The sequence below is a fragment of the Callospermophilus lateralis genome, chromosome 14 (assembly GCF_048772815.1).
Source record: "Callospermophilus lateralis isolate mCalLat2 chromosome 14, mCalLat2.hap1, whole genome shotgun sequence".
NCBI classification, from domain to species: Eukaryota; Metazoa; Chordata; class Mammalia; order Rodentia; family Sciuridae; genus Callospermophilus; species Callospermophilus lateralis.
In genome coordinates, this window is record NC_135318.1 from 79,929,743 (window position 1) to 79,943,701 (window position 13,959).

General features: G+C 41.4%; 1 protein-coding gene across 10 annotated transcripts in view; it reads left to right on the top strand.

Moving 5' to 3' along the window:
- Positions 1–13,959, top strand: part of Immt (inner membrane mitochondrial protein) — a 46,358-nt gene that overhangs the window by 18,286 nt on the left and 14,113 nt on the right. For 3 of the 10 annotated variants that reach the window (XM_076833636.2, XM_076833637.2, XM_076833638.2), the window contains exons 4-7: positions 3,773–3,884; positions 5,904–6,041; positions 6,330–6,425; positions 11,231–11,367. In XM_076833636.2, the coding sequence (XP_076689751.1) occupies positions 3,773–3,884; positions 5,904–6,041; positions 6,330–6,425; positions 11,231–11,367 (483 nt within the window). Of the gene's footprint in view, positions 1–3,772; positions 3,885–5,903; positions 6,042–6,329; positions 6,434–11,230; positions 11,368–13,959 lie in introns of those variants that run through there. The other 7 variants (XM_076833639.2, XM_076833641.2, XM_076833640.2 and 4 more) reach the window with 5 other exon arrangements.

The window sequence follows — 13,959 nt, forward strand, 5'->3', positions numbered from 1 at the left end:
ACAGCATGATTATTTACTAAAACAGAATCTTTGGGAGATGTGGAATAGGACTTATCTAAATGAATACATGTTATGTTCTTTGGTGAAACTTTTTTTTTTTTAATAAATACTATCTATCTACCTATCTATCTATTTATCTATTTATTTATTTATTTTTATGTGGTGCTGAGGTTGGAATCCAGGGCCTCACACCTGTGAGGCAAATGCTCTACCACTGAGCTACAGCCCCAGCCCCTATCGTGGAACTTAATATTCAAAAATGTCATTTCTTATATCTATTTCATTCAAATTTTTCTTAAATATGAATATATTTGAGAGAAGTCATTTTATCATATACACACACATATAGTCACTATCACAGCTCTAGTAAGAATTCTAATGGATTTTCCTAATTGGTAAGGAAGTAGATGAGATGATTTTAGTTTGATCCCCAGTACCGCCAAAAATAAATAAATAAGAAAGAAATTTTGTTAAAGTTCATATGGACTAGCCAAGAACATTCTGGAAAAGTGTTGGGATAAGGAGGGTCAGAGGACACTTTTCCAAATGTTGATTTTGTTATAGTGCTGCTTAAATGAAACAGGGTTTGGCACAGGACTAGAAATGAGGAGTCAGACGCAGTGGCACCCATCTCTAATCAGCTGCTCAGGAGGCTGAGGCCAGAGGATTGCAAGTTTGAGGTCAGCCTGAGCCACTTAGAAAGACCTTGTCTCAAAATATAAAATAAAGGGCTGGGGCTGTAGCTCAGGGATAGAGCCTGCCTTGCACATGTGAGGTACTGGGTTTGATCCTCCACACCACCTAGAAATAAATAAATAAAGATGTTGTATCCATCTACAATTAAAAAAAATATTTTAAAAAATAGAAATAAAAAATAAAAATATTGGGATGTAGGTTAGTGGTAGAGCACCCCTGGGTTCCATACCAGTGCAGGGCGGGGTGTGTGGGGAGAAGAGTAACAGCTGGACTGTGGTAGAGAAGCAGTGCATGAGGCCTGGGATTGGATCCCCAGCATCACAAGGTAGTCAGTCAGTCAATCAGTCAAACAAGCCCTCAGCAGTGGCTGCTCTTCAGGTATGCAGACAAGGACGTTCATTGCTGTGATGTTTGTAGAGCTAAAACAAAACAGGAAATAATTAAATGTCTGTAAGTAAACTATTTGACTAAATTGGGGATACCCTTACTTGAAGATAGTATGCAACCAAACGATTCTTGACTTGGAAGAGAATGTTCGTGATATATTGCTGAGTGGAAAAAAAAATCAGATTACATGTTAATTTTTATAATATAACCATATTTTAGTTTAAGGGAAGAATTGTATATAGTTATATATTATACACACACATAATTTTGCTTTATTACTTGGCAAATATGGCATTTGCTTAATATGGTTTTCATAGAGTTGTTGATGCATTTAGAAAGCTAAATTTAAAATTTGACAAAGTCATAAAAATTAAAACATTTAAACCTACAGTTGCCTAAATTCAGAATTTTGACTACTATCTGTGATTATGAAATGCATACTTTTGGCCCAGAGTCTGTTGCTGAATTTCTGAAACTTTAACCCAGTGCCCTTTGAGACTTTTTTTTTTCAAAACATTATTTTCTTATAATAAAAATAATACCTAACAAAAAGCTGAAAAATACAGATAATCTACAAGAAATATGATTACCTGTAATTTTACTCTGTAGTGCATATAATGTTGTTTCTGCTACTCTTTATTTTTCTAAACATAAAAGTTTTATGAATAGTTTTTTACTTATTTAAACATAATGTTTTTTCAAAATTTAGCATTATATCATAACTTGTTTTCAATCTTGCCATTTGTTCTCACAAACTATTTTTGAATGGTGACAAAATGTTTAATTTTCTTACATTTTAACTGGCACAGGTTGCATTCAGTAGCACATCATTTAAAAAATATTATTATAAAATACAGTTAACATTTATATTAAAAAATGATTATCATTTCCATTTTTAAAAACCTATAGTGGAAGCTGGGCATGGTGGCACAGGCCTGTGATCCCAGCAGCATAGGAGGCTGAGGCAGGAGGATCACGAGTTCAAAGCCAGCCTCAGCAAAACTAGTGAGCAACTCAGTGAGACCCTGTCTCTAAATAAAATACAAAATAGGGCTGGGATGTGGGTCAGTGGTTGAGTGTCCCTGAATTCAATCTCTGGTACAAAAAAACCCTATGTGGAACTTCTGTATTTAATCAAGATGGAACAAAAGAACCTGATTTAACTTTGCTGCTTGAAAAATCTATAAAACTGGACAAAATACAAATAAACTAATTATAACATGTAAAACACTTTTTTTTTTTTTGGTGGAGGTACATCTAAAGCCCTTTTATAAGCTTTATTTAGAGACAGGGTCTTGCTAAGTTGCTTGGGGCCTTGCTAAATTGCTGAGGCTGGCTTTGAAATCGTGATCCTCCTGCCTTAGCCTCCCAAGCTGCTGGGATCACAGGCATGACTACTGCACCCGGCATAAAGCACTTTCGTGTTTTGTGTAAAACATGTTTTCAGACTCTGTCCACCAGTAGAATAGTTGTGCTAGAGGGGAATTGGAGGTGATCCCTAGGACCGCCTGCTCTTGGTGCTTGCGGGGTTTTTCCAGACTGTAGCATAGGAGGATAATCCCAAGCAAAACCTGGGAGTCTACAGGGTGGAGCAGGTGGAGCTGTGTCTAGGGAGGTCAGGGTGACTGCAGCTTAGATGGTGGAACACTAGAGAGAACTGCCAGAAAAGAGGCCCATGGAGAGATGCCATCTCTGGCAAGGGAAGGAATTGCCATAGGACTCTCCAGGTCCTGAATTCTTCACTGTGAGGTCAGCTAGACTGGTTTTGGAGGTTCCAGTTCATGACCAGTTGGGTGTGTTGCTTCTGAGCCTGAGGTGAAGGAGAGTGTGATGGCAGAGTGGCTCACCTCATGGCAGAGATGTGGGGGAGGGAAGGGGACCAGCTGGTGAGGCACGGAACAACCACTCGCGCATGTTGACATTAGTTTGCCTGTTACAGTGAGTGCGTGTTTCCTGATTTCAAAAGTAACTTTTTTCTTTGCAGTGTTGGGGCAAAAATAACATTTTAATAAAAAGAAAATGGTTATATTTCTAGTTGAGAAAATGGACATATTTCTAGTGGTGTATTTCAGAACCCCTTCTGTTTAGCAGTCATCTTAGAGATTCCCAAGACCCACTGCCAAGTCCTGGGAAAAAGTAGGGACAGCATAGGTGGTCAGCGTAAGCATTCCTCACTCAGCAGTGTTCTCCAGCAAGTCACCTGCAGTCTTCTTGATGAATAGTGCCTTACATTGAAGGTGGGCGGTAACTGGGAGAGAGGAGAGCAGGTCTTGCTTGCGAATCAGTCATGTAACTTAGTGTGTAGTCACAGGAATCCTGGAGAACAAAGAAACAGCTGGCTTTCATTTTGACTCCATGCCTCTAACCAGTCATCTACTTCTGAGCCTTGTGCAGAAGACACCGTGATATGATTCGGGAAGGAGTGGAAATACCTTGGTGTCGTGCTTGTGAAAACAGTGGCATGTGGAAGGGAGGCCAAGTGGACCCCTCAGCTGTCTGAAAAGAAGCTTTTGGTGCTGCTGAAATGTGGGCGAGGGATGATGGCTTCTCTCAGTTTGGTTAATAAAACATAAGTTGCAAATGTTGATAACTTTATTTTAAAAGCCTGAAAGATTTGACTTTAAATATTACTCTATGTTACCATTTTTAAAAACAGGATTTCATCTTAAATGTTGTTTTCATTTCCAAGATTCAATCCGGTCCACTAAAAATCTCTAGTGTGTCAGAGGTAATGAAAGAATCCAAACAGCCTGCGTCACAGCTCCAAAAGCAGAAGGGAGACACTCCAGCCTCGACAACAGGTACTCGTGTTAGAACCATTCCTCTGAGACCATAGACCATAGGTCATTTCAGTGCATTTAGACCCAGAGTCAGCGGGAGGGCCCTGCCTGTAAGGGCTCAGGGACCCAGCTCACATCCTGGAAAGGAGGAGTCTCACCTGAACCATTGCTTATCTTAGGGGTTGAGTGGGGCATAGAATTGGGTGTTACTATGAATAGTTATTGAGCACTAATTGTCTTGTCTACAGTGATTTTATTTTTCCTTTTCCCTCTTCCCTCTCTGTTTTTCTCTCCCCAATTTGCATTTTAAGATTTATTCTCTTTTTCCCACCTTTTTCCCCCTGCTTCTTCATAAGTTTAAAATCCTGTCTTCTTTCTTAATGATGTGTTTGTTTTTGTTTTTGATATAGGGTATTGAACCTAGGGGCAGTCAACCATTGAGCCATGTCCCAGCCCTTTTTATTTTTTATTTTGAACAAGGACTCACTAAGTTGCTTAGAACCTTGCTAAGTTGCTGAGGCTGGCTTTGAACTTGGAATCCTCCTGCTTCAGCCTCCCAAGCCACTGGGATTAAAGGCAGGTGCCAGTGCGCCTGGAGTGAAAGTGTTTTGTGTAATCCCTGCAGTACCGCTTGCTTTTGGGGTTTACCAGTAATCCTGTCCTAATTTACAGCACCTGGCTGATAGGTCTGTTCAGTATACTCCTCAACTCCTTGTTTCTGTTTGGTTAGTCCTTTCCATGACTAATCACCCGACTCCATTCACAAGTATTCACTGAGAATCTGTTGCATGTCAGACGTTCTTCTAGGTAGTAGGGACATAGCAGTGAACAAAACAGCTCAGAATCTCTGCTGATACTGTTGGTGGGGTGAGGGAGGGAGATCATGTGAAATGAAACAGGCAGAATATATAGGGTGTCAGGATGCTGGGAGAGAGTGTTGCCATTTTAAATGGAGTGGGTGAGGAAACCTGACCTGGAAGATGTCCATGAACAGGTTAGAAGGAGAGAAGGGAGGCTGGTGGGGAAACACATTCCAGGAGCAGGCTCCTTAGTGCCAGGAGATGCTGAAGCTGGGAGGAGTGAGAGGGAGAGCAGCAGGCCCATGTGGCAGCCTCGGGCCATCCCACACAGTTTGCTTCACATGCCAAGTGGAGTGGGGGTGCTGGAGGGTGCCCAGCCGGGGAGTGACACCTGACTTGGAACAGGGGCTCACTGTTGTTGGAGCAGATGAGGGGCCCAAAGCAGAAGCATGGGGACCAGGTAATGTCTCTCAAGTGGAGCCTTCAGGTTTCTAAAAAACAATTTGTGTCCTATTTTATTGCTTTTTCTCATTTCATTTCTAGAATGATATTTTTCTCTTTGTTTATAAATTTGCAGGCCCTTGATTTCTTAGCCTTCCTTTTTAAAAATATCATTTCTGATGTGATTTTTTTTTTCTTGGACTAATTTCTTTTCTTTCCAAACCTACTGTCAATTGTGACATTTTCTTCTTTGTTTTAAAACTGTCATCTTGTTCCTGCTCATACCTCTTCTTTTATCTCTGCCACTCTTCAGAGCAATTTAAAATATCCTTTGGTTCATTGCTCTCCTGTACCTTTTCATTGCAGGCTTTCTTTTCATGTGCTACTCTTCACAGTACATAGGTCTCCTGCACACTTACTGTGTGTTCAGGGCTTACACTGTTACTAGAAGTCTTGTGTCAGATTGAGGAGGGTAAAAATGCAGATAGATGCCCACAAGACTTCTGTCTTTCGTGTTTTCCCACTCTTTCTCAATTGTGTGTGTTATACATTCAGTGGACCGTGCCCTGTTTGTGTTTTACTCACACACAAACATGTAGATGCATTTGTGTTTTTAAGAAGCCAGATGTGAAGTGGGAAGTAATGGTAGTAGATTTCTTTTTTTTTTTTTTTTTTTTTTTGGTGGTGCTGGGGATTGAACAGAGCAGTGGGCATGCAAGGCAAGCACTTACCAACTGAGCTATGTCCCCAGTCCATGGTAGTGGATTTCTATAATACCTTGAATAATATATATTTATAGCACCTACAGAGGCAGCTCAAATTATTTCTGCAGCAGGTGATACCCTTTCCGTCCCAGCCCCTGCGGTTCAGCATGAGGAATCTGTAAAAACTGATCGCCCTGAAATTGGTGGAGGAAAACCCACACCTGTAACCTCAGGTAGTTTAATTATTTACATCACTATGTAAACATACATTTATATTGCTTTTAAGTTTGCTGACTTGCTTAGGACATTTTCAGAGTTTGTAAGTCTGAATAAATCTTTGAAAATAAAGAAGTCAGCGGTGGAGTCTTGTTTCTTCATCTTGGAATTGCTGAGATGATGACATGGTTTTGGAATTCTTAGCCACAGAATGCCCCGGGCTGATCTAAGTGGTTATGTCCTATTAGCTCTTGTGTGTAATTCTGTCTGAAACTTGATTTCCTCTTATTTACTTATGCTGCAAGAGGAAGCACCCTCATCCCCTGTAAGGGAGCGGCCACCCGAAGAAGTCGCAGCTCGCCTGGCGCAGCAGGAAAAGCACGAGCAAGTTGAGATTGCGTGTATGTAGAGCGGCAGCCTCGGACCTCGGGTCACCTCCCTGCTGCCGCACACCAGCAGCACAGGCTCATCGTCACTCAGTGTGGTGCTGTTTGTCTCCTTAGTGTCATTGCTCTCCACCACCATCTCTTCATCACTTGTGTTCTTCATCTAAACTGCTTCCACCCAGGCAACAAGGGCTGTGTGCTGTTGACAAACACTCCAAATAATACGTGCACTTTCTCCATTTGTTTTATGATTGTTAATGCTGAAGATCCTTTTTTCCCCCTCCACTGAGTTTGGGGATTGAACCCAGGGGCACTTCACCACTGAGATGCATCCCCAGCCCTTTTTATTTTTTGAGATAGGTCTCATTAAGTTGCCCAGGCTGTCTTAGAACTTGGGATCCCCCTGCTTCAGCCTCCTGGGCAGCAGGGATTACAGGCCTGTGCCTCCATATCCAATCGTGAGGATTCTCTATACTCTTTGTATTCTTTATACTCTGAGGAATAGAAGTTGATTGTTCATGTTTTAGCATGTTAAACTTGTAAATTTATTTGTCACCTAGTCTCTGGACTCTCACTGTTAACCCTGTTCTTCCTGTGTGTGGGGAGGAGGATACTGAGAATTGAACTCAAGGGTGCTCTACCCCTGAGCTACATTCCCAGCTATTTTTCACAGGAGGATAAATTATTTTAATAGACTGTCATAACCACAAGGGTAAATATCAGCTTACCATTGATAACATTTTTGTTAGTGCATCATAGTGGGGTTCATTTTGATATCATAGATGCATGGAATTTAATTTGCTCCACTTAAGTCCCTAGTACTACTACTTTTTTTTTTTTTTAAAGTTGTAGATGGACACAGTACATATTTATTTTTATGTGGTGTTGAGGATAGTAGAACCCTGTGCCTCACATGTGTGAGGCAAGTGCTGTGCCCCTGAGCCCCAGCCCCAGCCCCAGTCCTAGCACTATCTCCTTCTCTCTCCTCTCTGTCCCCCTGCTCCCCTTTCTCTGTTCTCCTGGTCTTCCTTCTACTTCCTTACTCCTTCTACTTATTGTTGTTTTGGGTTTTTTTTTTACTTGGTGCTTTACAGAGACACATAAAGGTGGAATTCCCTGTGGCACATTCACACAGACGTGCACAGAGCATGACCTCCTCAGTTTCCTTCTGCCCCACTTACCTTCCCTCTATTGATTGGGATCTGCCTCACTGCCTGTTTTCCCCTTATTTTGCTCTAGCTTCTGCATATGAGAGAAAATGAATTCAACTGTTGACTTTGAGTCTGGCTTATTTCACTCAGCATGATGTTCTTCAGTTTCATCCACTTACCAGCAAATGCTGTGATTCCATTCTTTGAGATTGAGTAAAATTCCTTTGTGTATATATACCACATTTTCTTTATCATCTGTTGATGGGCACCTGGGTTGGTTCCTTTCGCTGTTGTTAATTGCACTGCTAAAAACATCGATGTGACTGTGTCACTAGAGTATCCAGGTATTTATCCAGAACTAAAATCAGGATAGCTTGGTCATATGGTGGTTCCATTCCTGTTTTTTTTGAGGAATCCCCATACTGCTTTCCAAAGTGGTTGTATTAATTTGTAGTCCTACCAGTAATGTATAAGTGACTTTTTCCACACATCCTTGCTGGCATTTATAATTATTTGTATTCTTGATGATTGCCATTGTAACTGGAGTGAGATTTGATTTGCATTTCCCTGATTGCTAGAGATGTTGAACAGTTCTTTTTTGTTTGTTAGACATTTGTATTTCTTCTTTTAAGAAATGTCTTTTTAATTATTTTGTCCATTTCTTTATTGCCTTTTTTTGGTGTTAAGTTTTTTGAGTCTTTTTATATTCTGAATGTTAATCAGTCCCCTGTTGGAAGAGTAGCTGGCAAAGATTTTTTTCCCATTCTATAGGTTTTCTTTCATGCTTTTGTTTCCTTTGCTGTGCAGAAGCTTTTTAATCTGATGCTGTCCCACTGATTGATTCTTGGTTTCATTTCTTGATCTTTGGGGGTCTTGGTAAAGAAGTTGGTACCAGTGCCAGTATATTGGACTGTTGGCCATATGTTTTCTTCTGGTAGTTGCAGAGTTTCTGGTCTAAATCCACTATAGTGTTTGATCCACTTTGATTTGATTTCTGTGCTGGATGAGAAGTAGGAATGTAGTTTTGTGCTTCTACATATGCTATCTGATTTCTCCAGCACATTTGTTTAAAAGTCTATCTTTCCTCCAATATATGTGTTTGATCCTTTGTCAAGGTTCACATGGCTTAAGGTTGTGGGTTGTGTCTGTCTCTTTATTCCATTGATCTTCCTGTCTGTATTGGTGCCAGTACCATGCTGTGTTTGTTACTGTAGCTCTGTCGTGTACTTTGAAATCAGGTATTGTGATGCCTTCAGTGTTGCTCTTCTTGCCTGTATTGCTTTGGCTGTTCTGAGTCTTCTATTCTTCCAAATGAGTTTTAGGGGTTTTTTTTTGTTTTGTTTTCTCTTTCTGTGAAGAACATTAGGTATTTTAATGGGGGGATTCCACTGAATCTGATTACTCTTTTACAGGTGGTATAGCCACTCTGATAATATGAATTCTGCCTATTCAAGAACATGAGAGGTCTTTCAATCTTTTAAGATCTTCTTTAGTTTCTTTCTTGAATGTTCTCTCTTCATTGTTCCTTAAATTTTCAGAGGTTTTGGTAAATTGCCAAGGATAACTTCAAACTTGTGATCCTCCTGCCTCAGCCTCCCAAGTCCCTGGGATTGATTGCAGGTGTGTGCCTCTGCAGACATGTTAGTACTCATGTCTGTCACTGGTGAGATGTGGGGCATTGTGCACATTTCTGGTTTTCAGCTCACAAACATGTGCCTTTTTAAATTTTAATTTTATGTTATTTTTCAAGAGTTTTTAGAAAGATAATAGCTACCTCAAATTTCCTGTCTGTACAGTACTGCTGTGTGTTGGTTTAAAATCACGATGGCAGCTGTTGTGACTTCTTTGTTTCTCCAGAGAGTGTCCCTGTTGTTTGCCTTCTGCCTGTTTCCCTACTCTTAGGTTGGTTCTTCGTGGCTCTGGGGAGCCCCCATGTTAGGAAAGGGAAGAGTGAGCATGGGTAGAGGGCAACACTTTGGCTCAGATTTGAACTTTAGTTTTTGTTTCCTTTGCATTCTTTTGAGATCTTGGCCATATTACAGATAGTTAAGGATGTTAAATAAATTACTTTTCAATAAGTGAAATATTTCAGTATGTTTTTCCCCACTTCGTTGAATATTTTTAAATTTGTATGTTTCTTCACTGTTCAGTTTTCTCCCTTTATCACATGGGCATCTTGAATTAAGTTATAAATTTGAGATGCGATGTTTTTTGCCTTATCTTCTCCTTTATTATTTTATTTTTTCGTTCAGCTTCTCCTGCCTTTCATTTTCCGAGCAAAGTGGGAATGTCAGGTTTTGACCCTCGGTCTCCTCCTCGACCTTACTCCTGGGGGTGTGTGATTCTCACCATGGAGCAGAGAGTGGTGAACAGATGGTGGAGGCGGTGGTGCCACGTGCCTCTGTGAGGCAGCGGCCTGCTGCTGTGCCTGGACGTCCACCCTGGAGGCCAGCGTGCCCCTTGCCCCCACTTGCTCCCCCTGCTCTCTGCCTGCCCCATTGCAGCCCCCTCCTTTCACCTGTGTTACAGAGGTGCCCTGTGCTCCGCAGACTTGCCCCTCATCTCCGGCTCAGCTGCTCGTGCACATGCTCACCATTTGTCTTTATATCATCTGCTCGGTGTTTCGTAGTTTCGGGTCATCTCTAATAGCAGTTATTATTAAATTGGTATTCTCATGGCCTTCTTTCTTTAAATAGCTGTTTCCAATTTAGTATAAAATCATCCCTTTACTTTTGGAGTATAAGTCTTGAAGTTTCTTTGGAGGTATTTTGAGGCAGCATATACAGATGTGATCTTACGTAGGTGGCAACCCCTCCAGTGTTGATGTCTGCTCTTTTTTGTGCCCTTTTGCCTAAAATCACTTTCCATTGCAAGCTCCCTTTCCTTTTTTTGTTGTTTTTTATGCTTGTGAGTGCGTGCGCGTGTGCGCACACACACACATTTTCCCCCCATTTATTTCATCTTGAATTTTGGTAATACATGATTTTTTTCTCTTGGGTTTTCCTTCTTGCTAAGGGATTGAAAATAGGCACCTCTTTTTCTCAGTCAGTCTGTACAATTGTTATTTAAAATGAGGAAAGCTGGTGGTGATATTTATATATAGCCTTTATAAATGTGTTCTTTCCTTGTTTTTTTCATTTGAAATGTGTTAGCCTTGTTTAAGCAATTTTTTCCTTTAAAATCCCCAGTTTTTATTTGAAAAATCTCACATGTTCATAAAAGTAGAAATAAGGTAATAAATCTGATAGATCTATCATCCAGATTATATTATTATCTACATTTTACTGTACTTTTTATTGGTACTGGGGATTGAACTCCGGGGTGCTACTCTAAGCTACATCCCAACCCTTGTCATTTTTTTATTTTGAGACAGTGTCTCCCTGAATTGCTCTGGTTGAACTCAAACTTGCGATTTTCCTGCCTCAATCTGCCAAGTAGCTGGGATTATACCAGCAAGACTAGTTTACCATACTTTTAAAGTGAACTTTGAACCTACAATTTGGGTCCCTTGTGATTTTATTTTGTTTTACATGTTTTGGGGAGTGCAGTGGAGACTTTGTAGGAAAGAAGGATGTTTTGGGGAGTGCAATGGAGACTTTGTAGGAAAGAAGGAGTTTTTAAGGTTATTAGGGGGAAGGACTTGTTTTTAACTATTCTTTTTTTCTCTAGCTCTAGCCAAGAGCTTAGAAGATGCTCTGAGCCAAACTGCTTCCGTCACTCTGCAGGCTATTGCAGCCCAGAACGCTGCCGTCCAGGCCGTGAATGCCCACTCCAGTGTCCTGAAGGCAGCCATGGACGATGCCGAGGTGAGCCGGAGGCTGAGGTGTCTGACATATACCACACAGGCTTCTTCCTCGTGTTTTGGCTTTCTCCTGCTGAGCAGAAACAGTCTAGAATAATTGTCTTTAAAAAAACAAGCTGAGAGCTGGGCACAGTGGTGCACACCTGTAATCTTAACAGCTCAGGAGGCTGAGGCAGGAGGATCACGAGTTCAAAGTCAGCCTCAGCAAAAGCAAGGCACTAAGCAGCTCAGTGAGACCCTGTCTCTAAATAAAACACAGAATAGGGCTGGGGATATGTCTCAGTGGTTGCGTGTCCCTGAGTTCAATCCCTAGTACCACCACCACCCCTCCCCCCCCCAAAAAAAAAATCCCAAGAAAAGTCTTTAAATTTTTTAGTCAATTTTAGGTATGGTGCTTTATTTTTATCTCATAATACTAATATGGTATAGTTCAGATTTGCTCTGATACTCTTTTTGTTTGTTTGTTTTTTGTTGTTGGGAATTAAACCCATGGGTGTTCTACTCATTGCCCCAGCTCAGTCCTATTTAACTTATAATAAACACTTCAAACAATAAAGCAATAAGCTGTGAATCTTAGCTGGGCATGGTGGCATGTCACATTCCTGGCATGAAACACTCAGGGTCACTCCAGAGGAACTGGGCTGCACAAAATAACCACACAAGAGACAGAGATACCTTTTTCTTTGGGGTCCTGTGATGGCTCCTCTGACCTTAAGGGTTCACAGAGAGAGCATATGCTGACCCCTTTTATTGAGGAGAGCCATTCAAATGAGGCAAGGAGTCAGGTTTCAGAGGGTTGAGTGTAGCTTTGTGGTGTCTGCTGTCAGCAGGTTGACCAACATCTAGGAAGGCCACACCCAAAGGCAGAGTAAGAGAAGGGGACCCACAAAGAGCGTTTCCATGGAACATTCTATCCCAAACAGGGCAAAGGGGTAATATCACAAAGGAACAGGTGAGCGTAACTCAACCCATGGGGCTGCAAGAAGGCACACCTATGCATGAAGACACATTTTGTTACATTTTTACGACTTTCAAAATCGAGGCCACAGTCTACGGCCACTTTGATGTGACCAGATCACAGGAAGTGACCCACAGAGCCTCACCAATCAGGAAAGGAAATTTCTGGTCACATAGTACAACGGCCTCCCACAGTGGCACATACCTGTAATCCTAGCATCTCAGGAGACTGAGGCAGGAGGGTCACAAGATTGAGGCCAGCCTCAGCATTTTAATGCAACTCTGTCTCAAAGTAAAAAATAAAAAAGGATGGGTTGTAGCTCAGTGGTCACATGCCTCTACATTCAAGTCCTAGTACCACTGCCTCCTCAAAAATAAATAAATAAATAAATAAACAAAATAAACTCCTGAAAACACCCCAGGGTAAAGATCATGCATGACTTGTAAAATTGCACTGCACTGTGATTGGGTGGGTGTTTAAACACTGAAGCATGCTGTACACTGTTTCAGTGATATGTACCTCCAGCATGTTAAATCAGACTACTGACAGTAATTGCTGGAAACTGCAGCCTTTGAAAACTTAAGAGAAAGCTGCATTTTATTTGAAGTTCAAGGAAAAATATAAATATCAGAATTTGATCAGTTAGCACAGTGGAGACTGCCCAGGCTGTTTAATGTGCTGTTTATACAGATATGAGAAGGCTTGACATTCCATGGTGTCAAGCTGGGTTACAGCCCAAGGGGTGAATGTGCTTCAGAAGAAACAGCTGGGACCTTTAAATGCCTGTTTCCACTTTGGTGTAAGGCCATGTGGGGTAGTGTTTCCTCTTCCCAGTGAATGGACACTGTGTAGTGCATGTTTGACAGCACAAAAATCTGTTACAATCAAGATTTTACTACTCAAGGACACTATATGAATATAGCAGTTAACTAAGATTAGGGAGTGTTAGCTAATGTTAGAAAATAACTAGGAAAACATATGACCACTTTTTTCAAATATTAAAGATGGATTTAAGTCTTTCTTCTGTAAAAGAAGCTGTAGGTGCACATAGTATCTATACGACATTCCAAATCACTCTCTCTCTCACAGCTGTATTTGGAATACTTGGACTTGCCTGGCTGTGGTGGGGTGGCTGCCCCTTGGACCTCTGTAGCAGAAGTACCTTCAGTCAGAAAGACAGCGAGGCCCCCAGACGTGCCATGGACGTTGGCCTGTTTGACAAGTCTGTCTAGTGGTTAGGAAGACCAGATCCTGGTAACAGCATATGCTAGAGTCTTGGAAAATTTACTCCCTACGAGATGCCACACAGCCCACACCATAACATCTTTTATTCTTAGTGCTGGGTGGAAACCAAGGCCGAGTGCTCCATCACTGAGCAGTGCTGTGCCCACCCCCGCACCCATTCTTGGTATACTTTGAGGATGGCTGAAGAGGGGATTCACTGAAGACAGCAGCTTCATTATTCACTCCATAACATTGAATTTGCTTTGTCACTTCCTTGTAACAGTTCACTAGAGGTGTGGTGGCACACACTTGTAATCACAGCTACTTGGGAGATTGAGATGGGAGGATCAAAAATTCCAGGCCTACTTGGGAATCTTAGCAAGACACTGTGTCAAAATAAGAAATAAAAAGGGC